The sequence below is a fragment of the Mizuhopecten yessoensis genome, unplaced genomic scaffold (genome assembly GCF_002113885.1).
Source record: "Mizuhopecten yessoensis strain PY_sf001 unplaced genomic scaffold, ASM211388v2 scaffold8381, whole genome shotgun sequence".
In the NCBI taxonomy this organism is placed as follows: domain Eukaryota; kingdom Metazoa; phylum Mollusca; class Bivalvia; order Pectinida; family Pectinidae; genus Mizuhopecten; species Mizuhopecten yessoensis.
In genome coordinates this window covers 860775-885332 of record NW_018407519.1, presented here as the reverse complement: position 1 = coordinate 885332, position 24558 = coordinate 860775, and the positions used below count along the sequence as shown (strand labels likewise).

The following is a 24558-nucleotide window of genomic DNA, read 5'->3' as shown; positions in this document are numbered from 1 at the left end:
TAATCTCAACACCAGAAATAATGTTATGCTGCGACGCCATCAAAAGTCTCATAGGAAACCCATTGGACTTAGATCTCTAACACTGGGCTAGAGGATGGCAATCCTGATATTGTCTGGATAGCTCATTTCTATCTTGCTGTGTATATTGATGCACCCTAGCTTTGCACATCAGGTTGCCCTGTTGCTCCTCTCTGAGATTATCAGTGTATATATTAAAGTCCATATCAGCTTGACCATCCAATTATATAATTACTTGTCCAATGGTTCATTGGTGAAAAAGAAAATAGGCACACTGGTTATGGCTCCTACCGTGTCCAGGTTATGGCTGGTAGTGAGACTATAGCACTTTATGTGGTCTAACCATCTGTCGACATATGACCCTTCACTACCTTGTATTAATATTTTGTGCGAACTACTATTGATTTTATGTTAATTATTTCTGTGTCGATTACTAGAATTAATTCTTGTGTTAGTAACCATTTTCTTGTGATAAATTCCATCTTAAATGAATTACTTTCTGGTGTGAATAGCTAGTTTGTGTTACTTTGTTTTATTTCATATTTAATAAATGTATTGCATGTATTTGATTAATTTGACAATGAAAAAGGATTCACAAACAAATTTTGAAAACTTGCACAAATCTTTTTCCTTCATAGAAATTACATGCACAAGGAAGTTTGACTCAATATGAATACAAATGGTAGCAACAACAACATGTTTCAATAGTTTTATACCGTGTAGAAGTAGGAGAATGTAAAGATAAAGGGGAGTGAAAGAGGAAAAGAAAATTTGAAACTGATGTCATATTCAGAAGGAAACAAACAAATAGTGTACCACAACAAAAATAGCTACAATTTACATAGACGCTTAATTATTAGCTACTTCACAAGACAATGCAAGCCGCAAACATGAGTTTTCATATGAAACTTATACAAATCGATTTGATTTAATAATGAAACATTGTACACATTTAAATATATTTTTATTTTGTATGTAAGATAGATTGTTGTCACTAAACAGTAAAACTTCGACAGAAAGCTGATTTTGGATAGATGCAAAACTTACTGGTCTAATACGTTCATAATTATGACAAAGCAATAGATATTGTTCGCTTGTTTCATTTGCCACGCGACAATAACAGAGTGGGCTCTCAACTACATGTTAGTGAACAGGTGCTCATTTAGTGAACAGCATTTCATACATAGCCTGACATGGTGAATCTGTCCTGTTCTAGTACCACAATAAAAATAAGATTGTAATTGGGATGTATTTCTAGTAAGATGGGTTTTTATAATAACTTCAGGGAGAGTATTTCATAGATTGAGAGTAGCAGGTAAGAAAGAATTTATATATTTGTTCTACAACGTGGAGGTCGAAATTTATCTGTGTCTCTAGTTTTCTGGTGGTGTATTTTTGAATGTCGATCTGGAAGATATGGTGGGGTATTGTGATATTTGATATAAATGTATTATTTTGTGTTTGTGTCTACATGTGAGTGATTGCCGTCCCGTTTCTTTGCAAAGGTTGAAGTGGCTAGTGAGTTAGCTATATATATATAGGCGCCCCCAGTTACAATTCATGCCGCTTCAAGTTGTATATTTTCTATCATTTGTGATTGTAAGTTTGTAAAATTTTCGCAAATGATATCCCTGTATTCTATTGCTGGTCTTATAAAAGTAAAATACATTTGTTGGAGTGTTTGGCGGTCGACAAGGTATTTCAATTTTCTAAGTAGATTTAGCTGAACTGATGCCTTTTTAACAAAAATATCTATGTTAGAACTGATGCCTTTTTAACAAAAATATCTATGTTAACTGCTATCTTGTGTTAGTTAATTACAAAATGTACTTGCATGAAATGCTATCTTTCTTGAGCAAATTTGTATCACTCTTGTTTAAACAACCCTTGATCCTGTTAATTACTATCATGTGATCATGAAAGCTTGAAGAATTCCCACACATTAGAAAACCTTCAAATTTAAAAAGTTTTTAGAAGGTGATTGTCTTTTTATTGTAATCTGTAAAAACTCCAAGCATACATTCTAAACGACCTGATAGGCAGACTTTCATTCAAAAACAGTATCTGTCACTAAGAACAGGCTGGTGGATGCCATCTTGCCATATACTATATCACAGCCTTCAGGCCCTGTCTTTGAACAAATGTAAACTAAACACTATGTTTCTGGCTTATTATTTTTGACTTTTAGCCATCACTTTCTCCATGATATCTGCATAGTCTTTTCTAGCCTGCTCGCGATCTTCTGGAAGGGGTAACGTAGGCCTATCTCCTTTCCAAAACCGACGCCATTGAACCTTAGTCTGAAAATAGAATAAACACACAGGTTGTACAAAAACATAATCAACTAGATATTATGTGTCACATTCTTTAGCACTTTGTAGTGATTTTAGTTTAACAAATTCTAGCTCCAGCTCTCACACTTTGAAAAACAAGAGGCACAAGGCCCCTAAAAACAGCCACCTCAGTTCACAGCAGATCAGAGATTTATCAATTTAGTGGTAATATTATGTAAATAGTCAGGATACAGCACACCATCCACTTTGATGGCAGTGGACATGTATACAGTTTATATCGTAACTGTAGGTGCTGTATTATAACCTTTGACCTCCTGTGCTCTGAATAATGAAATAGACATTAATGGTGCAGTGTCTATGTATTTTTTTTACTTTAAAACACTACTTGTCCAGAACAGCTGAGTGGTATTTGATTAAATTTGGCCTGGGACATGTTGGGCCAACAGGAGGCTCAATGGTAAGAAAGATTCTTACGGTAATCCTACTCAGTCAGTAGTATGGATTAAGGGATCTGAATCTAATTTAATCTGCTTTTGCAGGTTTGTTGGGCTAAGGAGGCTCAATGTTTAATAAACATATGGTGCAGCCAACATGGGGGCAGAGGGTTTGGGGCCCACTTACTCCTTTAGTACAAATAACAGCATTTTAAGCGAAGGATGTGTTCCAAATTTGGCCTTTCGGTAGCTATCCCCAATCAATTTTACTAATATTGCATTAATATACCTTTGGGTCATGCCATCATGATTTGACATTAAGTGAGAGTTAACTTGAATTTGACCAATGACCTTTAAAACGTTTAAAAAACCCTTTGCACATCTACATAAGCACAGTGTATCACCTTGTCAAATTAGTCTTTCAGATTCTGCAATAAGGACTGTATCCCCAAAGGTCTATTTTTAGTAACAGTGACCTTGATCTCGACCTTAGAATTTTTAAACCCCTATTGCACACCTAATTATTACAGTGTTTATATATGATAATATCCATGGAATGTTTTAAAAAGATGGGTCTATTGGATTCAAATATCAGGGATCTATTTTTAGTAACAGTGCCCTTGACCTTGGAAACATTTTAAACTCATATTGCACCACTAAATATCACAGTGTGTCACCATTTGAATCAACATTCAATATTTCAAAAACATTAGGCTTTTGGATTCTAAGATAAGGACCATCTGATCCCCTATGGTCTATTTTTTGTAACAGTGACCTTGACCGTGGAAAGTTTTTAAACCGTTAGTCAATATCTAAATATCAAAGTGTATCAACACGTCATTTTCAAAAGATTCCTCTTTTGGATTCTAAGATAATCTCTGGAAATAATAATTAAGGTTAGTTGAGAGATATGTGGGGTAAAGTAGGGAGCATATTTCAAAATGGCCTAATTTTGACAAAACTACATTTGAATTACACAAATGTATACCAGACTATATCAAAGTCCATTGCTATTTAGAAAGGTTATCGTCCAGAATGAAGTAGCCTGTCAATACTGAGTAAGAATTGGTAACCAAATAACATACAGGCAGGTTCCCATCTCTTTATTTAACCTGAGTAATTATATATAGTATACAAGCATGTCTGGATGAATTCAATAAATATTAAGAGAAGTTGTTTCTTGTCTAGAACCAATTACAGACCGTCAAATGTCAATGACACAATAGATAAAAATACCTAGCTAATCTGAAGCTAATATTCTGTGTGTGTAGCTATAGGCTAGCACAGGAGGTCAGCATGTGTGGAGTTAAACTTAAAGCATTGAATATATCAATTTTGGGATCAGTTTTGGATCACAAGGGTATAAAGAACAGACATTTGTCTTGTATTATATGTAAGCCCCTAAAATGTCCTGTCTAAGGGGGAACAGATGATCAGGCTAGATTAATAAAACTTACCCAAAATGCTTTACAATTTCTGTAGTTTTGAAACTCACTCTCACACTGGGAATTATCTTTGAAATTATGACGTCTTATGCAATCCAAACTGATCTTACCCTCCTACAAAATAAAAACAAGAAATATGTGATTAAATTATTTGAATGTGTTGTACATATCAGTGCAGAAGGATTTTAACTCACTTTGTCAGAACAGTGAGGTTAAAACTGGCAAAGGTGTTTATAAGGTTACCATTAACAAGCTTTGCCTAATTTTCTGGATTTATAACCCAGGAGAGCACACCAGTAGCTTTTAACTCAACACACTAGACTATAGCTGGGTTCATCAGACAAACTCTTACACAGTGAATCGTCTGGTTCTGATGAAGGAAAGTAACAAATATGGCAGCCTTTAATTTGTTTCAACTTCAATATCAATGTTTGTATAAATCATAGCAAGAGTAGTTCTGCAACAATTACAACTACAATAAGAACCTATTTAAACTTTGCTTACAGTAAAACCTTAATATGGTATAATGCCCCTCATACATATATATACTGTAAAACCTTCTTATATTGACCCTTAATTCATAATTTTAGCAAAACCTCTATCTTTTGGGTGCCTATCATTTGAATATAGTAATCTTTGATGTACAAATGCCCTTCGTCCATATACAGGAAAACCTTTCACACAATGCCCCTCTTGTATATATATGAAGTATGCAATGCTACTAAATGTACCTTGTTTCAGTTGCCGTTTTCCACCTAGACCTATAACATGTTACAAAACCTCCTGATATTTTTCTAAACACAATTCCTCTATATGTCTAGTTCAACGAATTGCCCAACCCCTTCATAATGCCAAAATTTTGCTGAACAAATGATAGCAATATAACAAGGTTTATATATTTGGCCTATATACAGTACCTTGTGATTAATGTAAATATCACAAACTTTCCATAAAAACACCATCACTAGTTCTAGTCTGTCTCAGTTGACTAAAAGTGACAAAGAAAAAAAAACAACTAAAGCTAGTTAATGGAATTCAAGTTTTATAAGAGAAATACCTAAAACATGAAAGTTCATGTCTATGAAATAATAATCTTAACAAACCAAAAATTAACCAAATGTACTTATTCCGTCTTTGCGTATTGCAGAGTTATTTTCTCTTGGGAGCAGGTATTAATTGTTACGTCATTGGTTTGTGTGAGAAAAATACGTCGTTTTCTCAAAAATTGATGACGTTACTCTCACAAACAAGTGACGTAACAATGAATACCAGCTCCCAAGAGAAGATAACTCTGCAATACGCAAAGACGGAATATGCTAAATGGAGTATGACTTGCTGTCATGATGACATGACGATCCAACCAAGCACATAAACATCCATGATGTTACATGCAAATTACATTAATTATATTTATTAAATAAATTAACATACATCCATTATGTTACATGCAAATTACATTAATTACATTTATCAAATAAATAAACATACATCCATAATGTTACATGCAAATTACATTAATTATATTTATTAAATAAATTAACATACATCCATGATGTTACATGTAAATTACATTAATCATATTTATTAAATAAATTAACATACATCCATTATGTTACATATAAATTACATTACCAGGTAATTATATTTATTAAATAAATTAACATACATCCATTTTTTTACATGCAAATTACATTAATCATATTTACCAAAACAATTAACATATATTAAGTTACATTTAGCTCAAGAATTAACTAGAAATAGCTTGTTAGAATGATACATTATATTAGCTTCCTGAATACATGTGTAAGTGAGCAAGGGGAGACGACTTCTAATTGACAAGAAAACATATCACATGTATCATATACAAAGGGGAAGTTGTCTCCTCTGAATGTGTTTATTTTTGTGAACTGGTGCCAGGGCAGACTTTCCCCTTATTGACATACTATACTATACTTTCTTTCAAATACGACACATCATCCTTGATTTTATATTTTGAATCATTTTAGCAGATTATGTTCACGATAATTATAAAATTTAGATTTTTAACCTGTGATTTGAATCAGTTCCATTTTTTATTGTTGCTGATCAGTTGCATACAATTGACAATTATCCAATATAATCAGTAAGAATAATTTGTGTGTTTCTCTTGTTGAAAACATAATATCTTTTTTAAGAAATCCATTTATTATGAGATATTGAGAGTGGTATATCAGTATATTCTAACTCTTGCAAACTTAACACAGATGTTTATTTAGGAAAACAAGAGGCCCATGTATTAGCGGTCACCTGAGTTCTGATATATTTATACAAAGATTTTTTTTTTAAACATGAACAGAAATATTATTCAAAGTCATAAAAAAAACAATAAAACCACCTTATTCAATATCTAGCATACAGATTTAAGACTGAAAAGTATTTGAAACTAGCACCTCTGATTCTAAACAAAACAAAATTCTTAGCACACTGACTCCTTTGGGCCCCGCCCTACAGCCCTTAGAGGTAGGGCTGACTCAAAATGTTCAAAGTATCAAACTGTCAACTCAGGGTTATAATTCCAAACATGTTATCAACATGTTATATCCAAAGTATCATTTGCGAATATAAACCATAATAAGTAATGAATTCACAAAACTCTATGCCATGGTCAAATACACCTGGCATGACTTCAGAATGTGAAAATTGATTTGGTAGGTTTGTGATGGTAAGGTCCAAAGTGTTTCCATTTCTAGTTGGTTGTTCTATTATTTGTGGTCGGCCAGTTTTATCTAGTAGGTCAGCAAAATCATAGTGGACCTGGGGATGGTCTGTGTTTGGTTGACAGACCTTGTTGAAGTCACCACTGACTATGATTACTGCATTGTTTAGACCAACTGCTTTTCTGAGGGAGGTTTCAAGACCTCATAAACTGTTATGTCTCTGGGTTGTAGAATGATGCAATATACAATGATTTCTTACCAACAGTATTAAGTTTTGTCCACACAATTTCTGTGGTGTTACCATAAGGAGATAACATGAACCTCATCACTGATATAACGATCGCAATGGCCACAGAGACTCCTCCTCTTTTATAATTTAGTATTTTTTGACTATCATTTCTGTATACTTTGAAGTTGTCTGAGCAGACACTTCAGAGTCTTTGACTGTGTCCCAATAATTGTGTCTTATTTTGTCTTTTAAATTAAGTAGATGTATATTGCTTGTTTTTTAAAGATTGAGAGTTGATGTTGAAGATTCTATGGGGCTTGTTTTTATCTCTTTTTTTTTTTAAATCTTTCTGTTACCTCTCACAGGGGTTGATGAATGTTATGGTTTGTGACCTATTGGTATTAGACCATCACTGCGTATGTTGGTGCTTGATATTTGGTTGGTGTCATGGAAAATTGAATGCTAATATTTTCAATCCATGGAGGTCAAAGGGTACTTCACTGTAATTTGGCTGGTTGCATTAAGGATAATGCAAACTAACCACCTGGTATGCTGACATTTGGTTTTACATTGTAGCTGTATGTTTGACTGCGTACCCCTTGGGAGTGTGTATGCAACCATTGGTCACAACTCTAGCATACAATGCCTTTGTGCTAACATATAACAGTTTATCACGTTCATTTTTTTGAGGTTACGCACAAGTTACCTAGTGCTACCAGCTTTTGTTTCTTGCCCCAGGATTCAATATTATTTGCTAGTAAAATAAGTGTTTTACAGGACTTGAGTTGGATTGTTTTTTGTTACATTTAAACAAAGTTTCCATATCAACTAATGCAGGAAGCTTTAAATAGGGGAACATGGTGCGAATGACAGCCTTAGAATGGGGTAGGTGGTAGGATATGGAATTAATAGAGCTCTGCAACCAAACCCAACCCCCTCGAACAAAAAACTACACAAATTGAATCGGATGTGGTAAACGTCATATCAGCATTAATGCACTGACCAGATGTTTACCATTTTACCTCCACTTCAAAACCATTTTGGTCTCTGTGGAGTATATAACATATAGCTAGATAGATAGACTTTACTGACAGTGTTACGTAAAAAGTAAATTATGTAGAAAACAGTATTTTCATTAGGTCGCACATATTTCATATTATTTGGAGTGGATATAACGTTTCTTGAAGCGTTTCCAGAAATATGCAGCTTTCACAGTGACTCGATTGATAAGCTTTTGCTAATAATAACTTTCATGTACATTTACCCTTGATCAAAAACGAAAGTTGAGTTATAATTAGAATGACTCAATGAGGCTGCAGTGTTACTGCAAACACAATAATTCTTGGAATATTCAGTGATATTAAAAAGATATTTATAGTAAATAACTTACTTCTAAACATGCCGATTTGAGGGTGTAGTCGGGATTTAGTGGTGCATTACCCCTTTTCTCTTTTGATTTATTTTCCTTTTGGCTCGAACTTGAGGATTCTATGGAAGCGGCCATGACAGCTACGTCACGAACGTCCGATACCATCATGCATTGCGGTAATGGCTACCAACGGGACTAAATTATTCTTTGTCCTAATTTTTGAAGATTTTTATCAAATACACAAATAAGGACGGTAAGATTTCGTTAATGGATTCTGCTTGTTTGATAATGGATGCCTTATGCTTGCATTAACTGTTATTTGGCTGTTACATTAATTTACAGGATGTCATTTTCCTGGTGTGGGCCCTGACCCCTCCCTGGTGCCTCAAGAGCACTATGCGCCGCGAGAGTGGATTCATTTCCAAAACTAACTGTAGTGTGTGGTTACGAATATGTGTGTATTGCATAAAGGATTGATCTGAGATTTAAATGGGGCCAAACACTACCACAAAACATAGTATGTGATGGGTATAATACGTGTTGTCGATTAAAAAATTTCTGCGATGACAAATCAATTTGCCATATAAAATTGAGAGCCTTGATCTAACGCGAAACACGGCTACAGTATGCATTCTGTATTGTAACCAAGTCGGTCATTCTGATTCTCAAATGTCGTTTTTCTACCAATTGAAATGTCCAATTAATTTCAATCAATCCTGCATGAAATTTTCAAATATCAAGAAATCTGGATAACCGTACACAAACGTTCCAAAATCTGGGACAGTGCTGTTTATTGCAGTCCAGTCCAAGCTGTTGGTGAAGCCTCATAGTTTATACAGGATATATACTGTAGCATTGCTATTGTATTGACACTCTTAACAAGACTCCTTTGTATTTTCTGAGAAAAGGAAGTGATTATATCACTGATCACATGAAAATTGGATTTATATCTATCGTGTTACTTTTTGTTAGGTCACAAAAGGTGTGTTTTTGTTTTATGATCTTCGTCTTCTTTCTGTATTAAGTGACGAATCTCAAAGGAGGAAGCGATTACTGTCTCTGGATACTGTGCGTGCATGTGCTGATGATGAATATTTGTAGTAACTTTATATATAATTAATGAAAAGTAAAAATGAAGTTGTTTTATACTTATTGTGATAGTGTAATTAGCATCATTATAGAAAACACCTTGGTCCACAACCTTATGATATCATGTTCACATTAAAAATCTTACAAATAAAAAGTGGGTGAATGTACTCTCTTAATCAAACTCCATTTCTGACTTGTTTTCCAGATCATTTGTTCTGCTTCTTTTGTTCATTTTTATAGATCCTTGAGTCAGCTAGACTCCACAATATGAAACTCTATCTCTGCAAACTGGATATTCTTGTATATTGTAGTCCCAGAGGTGTCCAGTTTGAACACAGTCCATTGTAAACTATTGTATTCAAATTGAAGCCAGAAATGTCTACTTCACCTGTATTTAGCTCAACTGACAGGTTGCACTGAGGGACTGCTGGAAGTAGATGTAGGAGTCCATAAGAATCATTGATTATGTCTGAAGATTTATAGATTGCTCCAATAAAGCCCACTTATAGCTATATAGATCTATAGTCAAATTAGTTTCCTAATAAACCTTAAAATACCTAATAATCTGTTGACAATGGAACTGTTATTCAAGTACATTTGTACACATGCTTCCAAGATATTGAGAAGTTTCTGATGTTCTGGATGCATGTCGCCCTGGTAAAATACTAGCCGCTTCCTACCAACTCTGCGAGGTTGGTTGGTTTGAAATTATGGACATCTCATCTATCTAGCCCAGGAATTATACTGGAAATACCACAATAAATTGATTAATATTGATGTTTTCGGATTTTGTCCAAGATTGTTTTTAAAGGAAGGGGAGATGAGGAAGGGGGGCAATTAATTAGAGAAACTGTGTCCCAGTCCCCCCTCCCTTTTTCATAATTTGTATACATATTATAGTTTCATTTCAAAGAATTTCTTCAATTTTATATTTCAGCTTTTCCATCCTGGAAGTCTTCAATATGTCATCGAAAAAAGATGACTTTTGTAAGTATTGAATCACAGAGTTCTCTGGTCTCCAGTCTGTTTTCGTGGCATATATTAACAATGATATAATGCTCTGGTAATTATATAAACATGCCAGATCTAATAAGACATGTTCAGTAAAGTTCTATTTAACTCAGTTAAAATAAACCTGAAAAAAACCATGAACAACTTTGGTCAAACTAAGAGAAGGTAAAAAACCAACCGTAATTACTTTTCAGTTCTGTAAAGGGTTATTAATTAGGCTGAATCAATTTCATATGGACTGACATGTTACTAATGTAATTCAATTGTCTCGCACTGCTACATTTTATTTATACTAACTACAAGTGTATTGGTAAATATGTCCATATCAATGTCATTGCCTACAGTGACTTGTAACACCAATCTAAAGTGCAAGTGTACGTATGTATCAATTTAACAAGGAATTTCAGTTGTCCCTTGCTATTTAGCAGTCAAATAACATATATGTTCCCTGAAAGGACTTGGGTCATTTTTGGCTCATAATAACAAGAAGAAAACAAATACAAATAAAATTTATTTACCAAGTTCCGTTATAAACATCATATTGAATAATAAGTGCTTTCTTGGTGAAGATTTGCTTCCAATGGGCATGCGTATATCCCTATCCTAGCAACAAAATTGCATTGCTATGCAGAAATAGCCAAATAAGCCTCTGCATGTGACGAACAAAAAATCTTTTCTACAAATGGACATTGACATAGTATGACAATGGGTAAGAATGTCAAATATTTAGTTTGTTGGATGCAGAGGCTTTCAAAAATTAAAGAATGTTTAGTTTATTTCCTTCAAAATGGCCAATTTCCAACAAAATAGCGCACAAGAGACATTTTTTTTGCGAAAATGCGGGTTTATGTCTCTCTTTGTAATGCCATATCTCGAGCTCCTAAACCAGTTGTTGAATGAATTTTAAATTTCATATTTGCGTACTTCATTTATTCCAGATAACGAATATAACAACTAATTCTAAATCCCTGATGAGGCCAGAAATGACCCTCAACTCCCCTAATCCTTTAGAGTGTAAAAACACAATTGAACTGTTCCTCTTTGATTTTAAACATAATGCTTGTTAATTCACAAGAAGGACATTAAATTTGATTGAAGTATTGCTTCTTTAATTTCTAAACATACATTAATTCTATGGTTGATGCCAATAATGTTTAAATTCAATAATTTATAAATCTAGATAGTACAATGTACCAATTATATTTAAACATTATTTTTTCAATGTTACACACAGGGTGCTCTGAATGCAGTAAGAGTGTACCTGGGATGTGCAGGAAGCATGGTGGTTTCCACCAAGTGTATGACAATGTCATTCCCTCCCGAGCCAGACTGACGCTTCCTCAAGGGCTTGTCATTAAGCCAGTCAAAACACAGGATGGAAAACTAAGTAAGTATGATGATAGTTGATGCTCATGATCTGACAAGTTATTCAAAATTCATGTGTGCACTAACACCGTAGATGGCTTACAACTTTCAGATCTATATAGACATACAAAAAGATAATGTTATATTGTGATACAAGTTTATTTGTTATTTTGCTTTTTGAAAAGCATTATTGACAATGTGAGATTCAAGTGACATTTTTCTTACATAGTTCATTAGTTGTAAATATGCAATGTGATATAAGACATTTCCAGAAATGGAAAGCCAAGTAGGAAAGTTCTATCATGGGGCATGATATCATATATTCATAATTCAAAGACAATGAGATGAGGTCATTTTTCTTAATATTATTTTCTTTTAAATATGTCTACCACATTTATTACATGTTATGTATAATTCAGACTTCATACTTTCATTATAAACGGTAAAACCAAACTGTTGCACTCTTTCCAATGAGTTAGAACTTAGATAATTTGAAAATCAGTTCAATATTTAATTAGTTGACACATATCAATAAAATACAATGGTAAGTGATTTAAGAGTAAACTACTTTATAATATGCAAGTTATGTAGCATAGAAATCATTTCACTTTTGGGTACATAATTTGGGTTCAAAAAAGGTACCTTAAGGTGAGATATTTCTATCCCATATACATGTAAATGATAAAAGCAATGTTACGCTAATGCTGATATATGGTTTATATATTTTTGCCCAGTTTGGGAAACTTGTATAACAATCTCTGTTAAATCAATACTTAAAAAATTTTGACATATGATACCTTTACAGGATATGGTGTGTTAGCCAAAAGGATTGTTCAAGTAAAGTCACAGTTTGGGCCTTTCATGGCAAAAGTTGTATCGACTGAGAAAGCCAAACCAAAAAAGGAGAAAACTGAACAAGAAGAAAAAAAATCAAAGGAGAAGGAAATAACAAGCAATGAAGAAGTAGTGACTGAGCTATCTAGAGCCAGTTTGGAACAAAAGGTAGAAACCCCTATAAGCTTACCTGCAGAAATGACTCCGCTAGAGTCTCAACAAAACTTTGATACTGGCACTGTTGTAGGTCACAAGGTGCTGGTGGACGGAGACCTTTTTGAGGGGATAGTATCTGACAATCAGAGCAATCAGCAGATTGTACAGGTAGGTGTGTCTAGCTCCCAGACACTACAGGCAGGATCCTTCTCTGATGCAGAGGTCACACAAAGTCTGCAGTGTTATCTGTCCACAGCCAACTCACTCACAGATGTTGCCAATGCCCTCCCATCATTTAATAGTGGTGGCGATATGTTGGCCAATCAAACACAGTATGGATCAGAGTTGAACCTGCAAACATCGATCGAGGCAGGTTTGCCAGTGACTGACGGTCTATCTTCCAATGCAGGTCTAAGTCAGTCAGCTGAGCAGCAGCTGACTCAGATACCAAACCAGTCATTTGAGACCCGCGTTACTGTAGACAGTGAGGGGCGAGTGGTGGTTGTGCCTGTAAATACCCTACATGGTCTGGTATCAACACAGATGCTTGTCAATGATAGCTTAACCCTGGGGCCCACACAGAACCAGTTGACAGAGGGCTTAACCGTGACAGCAACGGGTGACAGCCTTCTGGTGAACCCTGCAACAGGGGAGGTTTTGTCAGGACCTCACAGGACAAACACAAACTCTATACCAGGCTTGATCCAACAACAGTCAAGTGAGTTGATGCCACACCAAGCTAGTGAACTGTTGCAACACCAGTCGGGTGAATTATTACAACAGAATCCAGCTGATGAGTTACTACCACAACACCAGTCCACACAGCTAATATCACAACAGTCGGGTGAGATGGTGCTACAACCTGATGATATGATGCTGCAACAACAGCCGGCAGAGGTAGGTCCTGACGGGGACAATACCAAGGAGTTACAGGCATCCCAGACTGAAGGAGACCAGACAAAAACACAGGACTCCACAGGCAAACAGGCAGATACTGCTGAGGTGCCTCCAATCATAGTCAACACTGCAGCTGAACAAGAGTATGAACTCAAGGTATTGTACAGTAATTCTCTGTATATTCAGTAATTACAGAATGTACATATGTAATGATTATGGTTTATATTTTTATAGCGTATTTTATACTGTTATCATCAATTCCAACTTTTATCCTGTACAACCATACGAAGATAAATTTATGACTTAAGGTTTCTTATAGATAAAAATTTATCAACTCAGAGTCTGCTCAGTACTTTGATTTTAAAACAACGAAAAAAAGGGTTCATGTTGTCAGACACCATTTCCTTATCAAATTGAAACAGCAAAATCTAAAAAAACAAATCACTTCAAAGGTTTTATGTTTCTAACCATTTAATATTACTGATGATATGCTTAGGATCCACCTTTTAAAATGAATTGCCCTTACTTCAATATTATATTGTTACATAATAAAAAGGTACACACGAGATATAGTATTATATGTACAGAATACTGTGACTTGAAAATCATTATTTATTTTCGCATATTCATTGTGGGGAAAATCCCCACTTATATTGATTGATATTAAAACTTGATGGGTACTATTGATGTTATTAAAGTTCTGTTCATGTCTAAGTAGAAATTATGTGTTTAATTGTTCAACTTTTTGAAATTTTGATCAGGTGTTTAGGGAAGATGGTTATGTGGATACCCTTGACTTTACTGACGAGGATAAGTGCAACTGGATGATGTTTATCCGGCCAGCGAAAACAGCTTCTGAACAAAACCTAGTGGCTTACCAGTTCCAGGACTACATATTTTATGTTTCTACAAAGGTATATGATGTTTTAGTTCTTGGTATAATGTATCTGTTAGCGGGGTTATGATATATCTAGTGTGTACGTAGCGTGATATATTATATTGCTATGTAGAAAGAATGTATTATGATAAACATGTTCATATCATGATAGGAAAAAGTGTTTTATTTTTCTGAAAATGGTGCTTTAAGTATAGAAAAATGTATCGTCAAACTACATCATACATCATCTGGAGCACTCACATTGAAAATTAAAATTGCACCAAACATCGATGAAGTTTCAATTAACTAGTTCAACTAGTCGTGTGTTTATCAACATGTTTGTTTTTCTGTGTAGTTGTCTGTAAAGCTAAAACCCATAATACATAATACATTATTAGATTTTGTAGATTTTTTATAGAGAGTCCAGTTTAATTGCATTGTACAGTTAGGTCCCACATAATTACAAGGGACCTGGATTTGTCATGAATCAGGCTTGAATTTCTCAAATTATTCAAGAAGTTTAATTAATTTCAATTTATTCTGCCCTACTCAACATAACTAGTTGACTACAGTACTACTGATCTCACTTTAGGTGAAACCTAATCATACAAGTTTGTCTTTTGACAGCAAAGTTATTTCTTGCAGATTGCTGTCAATGATTTTATAAATTTATATTTGGTTTGTTACGTAAAAAATATTTTTACTACCAATACCTTAATATTTAGTATTTTGTAAATCACTAGATGCTCTTTTTAACCCTTTCAACCCTAGGTAACTTTAGTAGACTTTACCATGCATTGATCTGAATGAGTCCATTATGGTCTACGGTGGTGAAAGGGTTAAAAACCCAAACTTTCACAATAGAGAAAATAGAAAAAAAATGGTCTTTAATATAAATGCTTTTGTGATGTTTACAGCCAATTCCATCTAACACGGAGCTGAAAGTGTGGTACTCCGCAGATTATGCAGAGAAGATGGGCAAAGATATGCTTCCTGATGACGAGTCTCCCGAGGGAGCAGGTATGTACAGTATGTTACAGTGTTATAAATGTGCTTCTTCTTGTGTCAGAACCCAAAGTGTCATGTGTATTTAACCTTTTTTTTTCAATAAAGTAGCACAGAACTATTAGAAAAAATATAGATCACCTAATTCTAAACATTTTCCTCAGGTTGGTAATTATGGATTGTGAAGCGTTTCATGTAACACAACCAATAAGTGTTTCTTTGTGACGTTTCGATGACTGGTATGGTATGTACTCTGTCACCTTCATCAGACAAATGACCATAGACTCTCGCACATCTATGACCAAATATTAAACAAAACGTAGCCGAAAATTGAGTCATTTCAGTACATATATAGCAACAAATTGTTTATACACTTACAACGTAGCCGAATCAACATCGATTTGCATGGACAACTTGTACATATTTAACACCTTTGTGTACATGCGCTTCACTGGTCATTTGTCTGATGAAGGTGACAGAGTACATGCCGTACTAAGGCCAAATAAAATTAATTACTTGGTTCTCAGGCCAATTGTTTTCAAAATAGATGCGGCAGGGCGGTATATTTTTTTTTCATTTTACATGGCAAAAACAAGACGAGGGCAATTTTTTTTTTATTGTGTAGTTTGGAAAACGTTCATTGTGGGCATTACCTTGTCTTTTTATAGTTGAGTAGAGACCCGTCATAGAGCAAGCCTCCGAAAAAATCCCCCCACAATGTTCCAGACGAGAATCACGAACCCCCCATTCCGTATTTGTACCGAAATGAGCATCATTTGTACACAAGACTAATAAGTCATAATCATTTTAACACTTGCCTGTATCTCAATCCTTATCTTTATTCAAACGTTTTCGGGACTTGGGTGACTAACGAGTAAAAACAACATACGGACCAATTTTCCGGATTTTTAGCTCACCTGGTCCGAAGGAGCTTTTGGCGTCCGTGCGTCAACAATTTCTTTAAACGACTTCTTCTTCTTAACCACTGGTTGGAATTAAACTAAATTTGACTGGAAGCATCCCTAGGTGGTGGGGATTCAAAATTGTACAAATAGTGGGGCTGAGGGGCGGAGCCAAAAGGGGTCAATTTGCCCATATTACTTTAAGCGACTTCTTCTCTGGAACTAAGAAGTGGATATCAACCATATTTGACTGGAAGCATCCCTAGGTGGTGGTGATTAAAAATTGTACAAATGGTGGGGCTGACTCCCCAGGGGGCTGAGGGGCGGGGCCAAAAAGGGGCAATTTGGCTATACTGCTTCAAACTTCTGTAGAACTGTGCACTGGATATCAATCATATTTGATCAAAAGCATTCCTGGGAGGCAGGGATTTAAAATTGTACAAATGGTGTGGCTGACCCCCCAGGGGGCTGAGGGGCAGGGCCAAAAAGGGTACTTGGCTATACTGCTTTAAGTGACTTCTTCTCTGGAACCAAGAAATGGATATCAACCATATTTGATTGGAAGCATCCCTAGGTAGTGGTGATTAAAAATTGTACAAATGGTGAGGCTGACTCCCCAGGGGGCTAAGGGGCGGGGCCAAAAGGGGGCAACTTGGTTATTTTGCTATAAATGACTTCTTCTGCAGAACTATGCCATGGATATTGATCACATTTGGTCGGAAGTATTCATGGGAGGCAGGGATTCAAAATTGTACAATTGTTGGGCATAAAGAGACGAATGCAGTCATGATATTAGAATTGATCCCAGGGTCTGCCCCACCCTTGCAGACTTGGCCCCTGGGTCATAACTTTGAAACGGTTGAGATCCCCAACCCAGAACTATATATACAAATGCTTGGCAAAAAGAGACAAATGCAGTCACGATATTAGAATCGATCCTGGGGTCTGGCCACAACTCTAGGGCCCTAGTTTCTGAGTCGAAGCTTGGAAACAGTTGAGATCCCCACCCCATAACCATTCATAAAATTGCTGGTCATGAAAAATCTAATATAACTATGCTACAAGGATTGGCCTTGGGGTCTGGCATATTCCCTTGATCTCATTTGGAGATTAGTTTGCCATGATTGCTTAGGTATCCAGGTGAGTGATACAGGCCCTCCGGGCCTCTTGTTTTAAAGATGGCGGCTGGCGCATTCACATTTTTTTTTATTACTTTCACGATAAAATCGGCAATGCGCACGGTGCCATGAAATGTGTGCGGGCCTGAGAACCAAGTTGTCAATTTTTTTTGGCCTTATCATCGGAACGTCGCATAGAAACACCTATTGGTTGTGTTACATAAATCTTTCCACAAACTCTGGTATAGGGGTGTAAAATTATTACTAGCCCACAGGCAGATCTTAAAGCTTTGTACTAGCTAGCCCTACTTATATGTTCATGGCAAACATTGAAACTTAACACAAGCTCTTGCTTATAAAATCTGTTAGCTGTTGGGGTCAGGCTAGTGAAATGGAACTCCCCTAACATAGATGTTATCTATAGATTGAGATGCTGAAATTATTTTTGATGCAATTAATATTTCATTTTATTCATGAAATCTTTTTCTTTGGCAGAATTCCCAGCCAAATGGGTGTGTTCAGTGTGCTTTGAAGGGTTTAGCACATTTGCTGAATTAGAAGCACACATGTGCCCAGGGGTGCCTCCTGGCGGTAAAAGACTGCGAGGAAGGCCAAGAAAAGGAAGACCAAGAAAATATGTTAAACCGTCCAAAACTTGGAGAGCACGACTTGACAAGGCTCGTTTGTCGAAAGCAAGAGTTCAGGATCCGATGGTACCTAATGTTCCAAGAAAGAGAGGTCGGCCGCCGAAGATCAAGCCAGCAGTGATGGTTGTTGAGAAGCCTGCCTCACCTGAGTTGGAAGAACCTATCCAATTTAATGAAACAGAGGATCTAGAGGAACCAACCACAGATCAACTTCTAAATGACATCCTTGGAGTTGATGATGATGACGACGATGATGATGACGATGATGATGATGAGGAGCCTATCATACCTAAAAGGAGGGGTCGTAAACGAAAACTTTTGAAAATTCCAAAGCCAAAATCTCCGAGGGGTCCAAGAAGGGAACCTATGACATGCCCTTATTGTGCCGAGAAATTCACCAAGGAAGCAATTTATGTGATACATGTTGCTGAACACACAGGCATTAAGCCATTTATTTGTGAGGATGAAGACTGTAAAAAGGGTTTCATGTCAAAGTTCAAACTTGAGCGGCATCGTCTGATACACACCTGTCCACGTCACCATAAGTGTCCTTACTGTGACAAGTCCTTTAACCGCAAGGACCATCTAAAGAACCATCTCATAACGCATGACCCAAACAAGAAACGCTGGGTTTGTGAGGAATGTGGTAAGGAATATTCGTATAATTTCTCCTATAGGACACATAAAGCCTTCCATGATGCCGAGTCTGGGAGGACAACCGAGTGTGGCATTTGTCACAAGGAACACGAAACACGCGAGGAACTGCTCTATCATCTCAAAGTGCACAGTGGTGCACGGTCTGTAAAAAACTGCTTAGAAAAAACACACGAGTGTATAGACTGCTGTAAAAAGTTTTACACCAAAAAGGATGTACGTAGACATATGATAACACATACAAAGAAAAAAGATTTTTTGTGTCAACACTGTCCACAGCGGTTTGGTCGTAAAGATCATCTCACACGTCACTTGCGGTCATCTCACTCTGGAGATAACCCTAATGCCAAGCCGCCACGTGCCCCCCGGGGGGAGAAGAAGGAGCGACAAGTCAAACACTACGAGAGGATAGAGCAAGCTGTTGCCATGCCAACTATGAGGGAGGAGCCAGCTGTGCTTGTCACCTCACAACCTTCACTTAATAACCCATACCCTATACATGCAATACCAACAGAGAACAGAGATGTACCTCTACCCATACACCTGTATGAAAATATTAATGCCCAACCAGTTATCACTATGGCAACAATGACCCAACAGCAGCAACAACAGCCAGCTCAGATGCAGCAGACTTTGCACATAGCACCAGCCAATCAAATGCAGGTTGAGAGATATACTGTGGAAGTGGGTAATCAAGGAATCCGACATGTCAACGTGAACCAGACAATGGATGCAGGAGTGATTGGGGGCAATGACTACCGAACAATGCAACACCAGGGTACAACTATGTACCTGGCACAACCCCAACAGCACCATATGATCGCCAACAAAGATGCTAACATGGAGCTGGTACGCACCAATGGGGTGCTAGACCAGGTCCAGTACCAGCCAGTCCGCGAACAAGGAACTCGGCCCACTGTCCTACAGACATCGGATGCAAGACAGACACCCTCTGCACAGACCTTCTCCACACTTCTTGGCTACATGGAGACCCTGAGGTTCCTAGAGAACCTGCCGACCAACACCCAGGGAGGGGTTATACAGATGGAGACCACACACACACCAACCATGGTACCCATACAAACTATGCCCTATTCCACTAGTGCTACCCCTAACCTCGTGGCACATCCAACTGAAATGCAAAAAAGGATGCCAGTTTCTCATCACAATGTTTATCAACAGGGTTCATGATTGACTGACTTGGTAATTTGTAAGCAACTTGTTTATCAGTGTCACTTGCATTTTACATGTTACTAGGCTTGTCCATGTTAATGTATTGGAGATGATGTGTGCATTAGAACTTGGTTTTAATATCATTGATAAAACTGGTGCAGAAATATTTATAGCTACTACAGTTTAAGATTGATTATATATATTAGTTATATATATTTTATGAAAATTAATTATTTTAGCTTTAATCTCAACATTGGGATTAATATAACAATGTTTTAGCAGTTAATGTACACATGTAAAATGCAGAAAATTATGTTTAAACTGTGCCTGGCTCCTTCACTGGTAAACACAGCCTTTACACTCATATACACATTTATAGAACAATGCAGTCTGATTTATCATTAATCAATTTATTACACCTCCAACAACAATGGGAAGGAAATGTTGTGTTGGAATCGGACTGTCTGTCTGTGTTACCATATGCTTGTAATTATATAGATTTAAACACAATTCTGAGACTACTTCTCCTCAGATACTGCATAGATTTCAGTAAACCGTTGTTCGTTTTATCAACATTTGAAAAACAGTTTGTTAACCATGCAGTCTTTTATTGTTTGACCATTATTCTTTTTGTGTGCAGAGTTATGCCCCTCTACATAATACACATATCCTGGCTACTTCTATATAAGTGCTGCATCAATTGAATTCAGTGAAACTTTGTCCCCTTAGTCATTATTTTAATTGGTTGTTAACTTTCCAATTTCTGTTTTTATTTGTAAATAATATTTTCAGAAATGTTCCTTAACTTAGTCGTCAGGCAAATTCTTATCACTTTAGTCTTGGGATTAGGAAGTATTGCTTATAATCTTACGGATTTTTTTAAGTTTCAGACATTTGTGAAACTTGGGTCAGTATTCTGGTTTGTTTGGTGTTATGAATATTATTTAATAGAGTAATATGATGTACTTAACTGATTGTTCAAAAAGTTCATTGTGATGTTAAAATTAAGAAAATAGAAGTGATGCTATAGACATGTATCAAAACAATGATCTTAGTCATGAAAAATAGAATATTTTGTGCCATATTGTCTTGATAGTGAAATAAAAGTGATCTTGAATTTATTTTTGTTTGGTATATAGGAGATTCATGAAATTCTTTCAAAAAAATAACTTCTGCTAAAAAGCACTTCTGAATACATGTTGTATTAAGTAGAAAGGAGATTTCGTGTCGGTAAATAGAGGAATTGTTATGTGTAGAGGTAAAGATTCCCAGCCCATAAATCATAAAAATTGGTTACTGATTGTATGTACTTACTCAGCTCAAAAATCATATTGATTTAAAGGACTATATTTCCCAAAACATTAATTGGAAGAGTTAAATATGTACATTATAAATTAGTGTTAGGATATCATCTCTTGACTTTAAACTGTGGATGAATTGCAAAAACAATAACACATTTGGAAGGAAATATGAAATATAAAATTTTATAAGTTCATATGTTTTGAGAGTTTTGAAATTTCCAGAAAATTTCACAGAAGACCTACTAATTCAGTCCTTTATATATATGTCAAGCTGTATATATAGTCCAGTGATATGTTTCACTGTTTACTTTCACATGTACCAATATCACTAAAAACATGGATGGCCAGTTAGTAGCAGGTTTCTTTTGTAATGTAGGTCTGAACACTTTGATTCCATAGTTAAAAAACATTAGTCCAGAAAAAATTAATGTACATCATTTCCTGATCTATTTATGCATAAACCTGAGAAATCAAGCTAAATAAATTTTGACCAGGTTCATTGTTCTATACCAGTGTGAAGGTAAAACGATGATTACTAAGGTATTGTTTTTATCTTCGGGAGGAAACTTCTATGTTCGTCATGCATGTAATCTTGTGTACATTTTCAGATAAATTTTGAAAGCAATGAATTACACTCACATGTACATTATATTGAGCATCAATGAAGAAATCTTTTAAGCATTTTAGATCAAGTGTCACATGTAGATACACATTGCTATGGTGGCATTTGATGTAAAGCTAAGAATGATGCATGGAATTGGGGGATGGAGATCATGTACTGATGTTTTGTTGTGATGTAATTGATTTACTCTGTATAGAAGGCATATTGCTGATGAGAGTTAGAAGTCTGCTTGTACAGAGGAGAATTATATTATTGACTAATGAATGTAAAATGTGTAGCTGAATGAAAACAATTTAAGCCAACAGAAACAATAACCATAATTGTTCCAACCATTCACAGAATTATCTTTTTTTTTACCTGTTCATGAATTTCTCACCCTAGGGTATCTTTTGTCAGTCTGTACAGTATGATTTCTCACCCTAGGGGGTATCTTTTGTCAGTCTGTACAGTTTGATTTCTCACCCTAGGGTATCTTTTGTCAGTCTGTACGGTATGATTTCTCACCCTAGGGTATCTTTTGTCAGTCTGTACAGTATGATTTCTCACACTAGGGTATCTTTTGTCAGTCTGTACGGTATGATTTCTCACTCTAGGGTATCTTTTGTCAGTCTGTACGGTATGATTTCTCACCCTAGGGTATCTTTTGTCAGTCTGTACAGTATGATTTCTCACCCTAGAGGGTATCTTTTGTCAGTCTGTACGGTATGATCTCTCACCTTAGGTTTGGCAGATAGAACATGAAAAGAAACAATAGGATGTCAAAGGAACAATCACTGACGCTGCAATCGGTTCTCTACAGCAGTTGTCATGTGTAATCTGGATGAACACATAACAACTACTGAAAATGGTTGCTTTCAAATTAGTAAATGACTGATTCGAGGAAAACAATCCTCCCTTACCTAAAGATGTGATGGAGAAATCTCCAACATGGAGGTGATGTTTTGGTTGTTTTACCCTCCGTAAAGCCTTGGAATGGACGACCAAAAAAGAATCATCTTTTTCAAGTCAGCAATTTCTCTGTCACATCTTCAAGGAAGAGAAAGATTCTATCAGTAATCATGATTTCTTGTATATGTTGTAATATGTTGGTGCAGTGATGATACATGGTCAGTGTTGAAAGCATCTGGCAGTGTTGTTGAGAAAGAGTATTTTAATATTTATTGAGTTACCTCCCCTTCATGCCCATCCATGCTCCATAATGTTTTACCCTGCAAATTTATTGTAAGATGTTAGTACACTCCATGCAAACCTTAGTCTCTGCCCTCAGAAGTCAGTCTTTTACAGTATATTTCAACACTTATTCTTTCAATAAATTGTTATATAGATAAAAATTTTGATGGGAACAATTGCTGAGGTTAAGTTACTATTGTGATTGACTTTCAGTGTTCACCCTTGAAAATGTGTGACTTATTATGTGGATTACTCGATGAAGCATATGCATGTAGAAAGAATGAATATTATTGGGAAATGCATTTGTATATGAATAAATACATGTTTATTTATAAAATCATGCGTCATAAAAGATTATATGTGTGTTTAGAATTAATTCCCAAGCTTAAAAAAAATGAAAGGAAGGATCATTTGAACATGAGGTTAAACAGAAAAATTAAAAAGAGTCTTTTTGCAGATTTCTTGAGAGGGCTTTATATATTGAAAAACAACAATTTCCCCAGTCCTTGGACTAATTTCTGGTTTATGTGTTTGATACGATGCATAGCAATATCAAGTTATTTTTGTGTGGTGCCTGAACTCTACATATTTACTTGTTTGCTTGAATGAAAAAAATGTGTGCCAACATGTTGTCATGAAGATTATGCCATTAATCACTTGGATTGTTTTATGGAGTCGCACTATTACACATGTCCATATCTAAATGGAGATATTTACAATATATGGTATACATGTGTGATGGTACTGTATATGTTGAACTTGCAGTTTTTCTCTGCTCTATTGCTATAACTTTCCGAGACAAATATGTTGCTTTAGTTGTTTGTCCGTCCATCTGTCCATCAAACAAGATAGTACCTTACAATACTTTTCAACAGATGGCTTTGACCGCAGAGTTTGTACATTATCCATAATATTATTTTCATAATCATGAGAGAAAGAACATTTATTAGCATCTACTTGGAGAGGGTGTTCATTTTGTAAATAAATTAGTTACTGTATCAATGCATTATCTCCAATCATGCTGTTGGTGTAGATTGTCACTTGTTAAAGATGTTTTAGGTCATTTGAGATGACCATTGTCCTGCCTCATGTCCCCGTACATTTGTTGGGTAGTGATGGCCACTGTTAATTATAGAATGTTAACACCGAGATGGAATGTAACCTAGAATAATGTATTTCTGATGTAAGATCAGAGCCATCTCTGTTCCTGTGGAGGGTTTAACCTTTTCAGAATAAAACAAATAAAAACATC

At 35.8% G+C, this 24558-nt stretch overlaps 2 protein-coding genes across 2 annotated transcripts; one reads left to right on the top strand and one right to left on the bottom strand.

The window, feature by feature from the left end:
- Positions 1–1985: 1985 nt before the first annotated feature.
- On the bottom strand, positions 1986–8665 carry LOC110455803. The gene is made up of 3 exons (XM_021506185.1): positions 8507–8665; positions 4204–4305; positions 1986–2318 (listed from the first exon to the last, which is right to left on the bottom strand). The coding sequence occupies exons 1-3, from the start codon at positions 8651–8653 to the stop codon at positions 2190–2192; spliced, it is 378 nt and encodes a 125-aa protein (XP_021361860.1). The 5' UTR covers positions 8654–8665; the 3' UTR covers positions 1986–2189.
- On the top strand, positions 8651–24558 carry LOC110455791. Its single transcript, XM_021506157.1, has 7 exons — positions 8651–8738; positions 10512–10561; positions 11820–11972; positions 12756–13993; positions 14599–14751; positions 15632–15734; positions 18235–24558. Exons 2-7 carry the CDS (start codon positions 10537–10539, stop codon positions 20229–20231), a joined length of 3669 nt encoding a protein of 1222 aa, XP_021361832.1. The 5' UTR covers positions 8651–8738; positions 10512–10536; the 3' UTR covers positions 20232–24558.

What these genes read in the sequence shown, in the direction of transcription:
- LOC110455791 (XM_021506157.1), top strand. Translation starts at nt 10,537, where the DNA reads ATGTCATCGAAAAAAGATGACTTTT. An exon ending in AACACAGGATGGAAAACTAA is followed by an intron (nt 11,973 to 12,755) that starts GTAAGTATGATG and finishes ATACCTTTACAG; the next exon opens with GATATGGTGTGTTAGCCAAA. An exon ending in CGAGTCTCCCGAGGGAGCAG is followed by an intron (nt 15,735 to 18,234) that starts GTATGTACAGTA and finishes TTTCTTTGGCAG; the next exon opens with AATTCCCAGCCAAATGGGTG.
- LOC110455803 (XM_021506185.1), bottom strand. Translation starts at nt 8,653, where the DNA reads ATGATGGTATCGGACGTTCGTGACGTAGCTGTCATGGCCGCTTCCATA. An exon ending in TCAAATCGGCATGTTTAGAA is followed by an intron (nt 4,306 to 8,506) that starts GTAAGTTATTTA and finishes TTTATTTTGTAG; the next exon opens with GAGGGTAAGATCAGTTTGGA. An exon ending in GAAATTGTAAAGCATTTTGG is followed by an intron (nt 2,319 to 4,203) that starts GTAAGTTTTATT and finishes TTCTATTTTCAG; the next exon opens with ACTAAGGTTCAATGGCGTCG.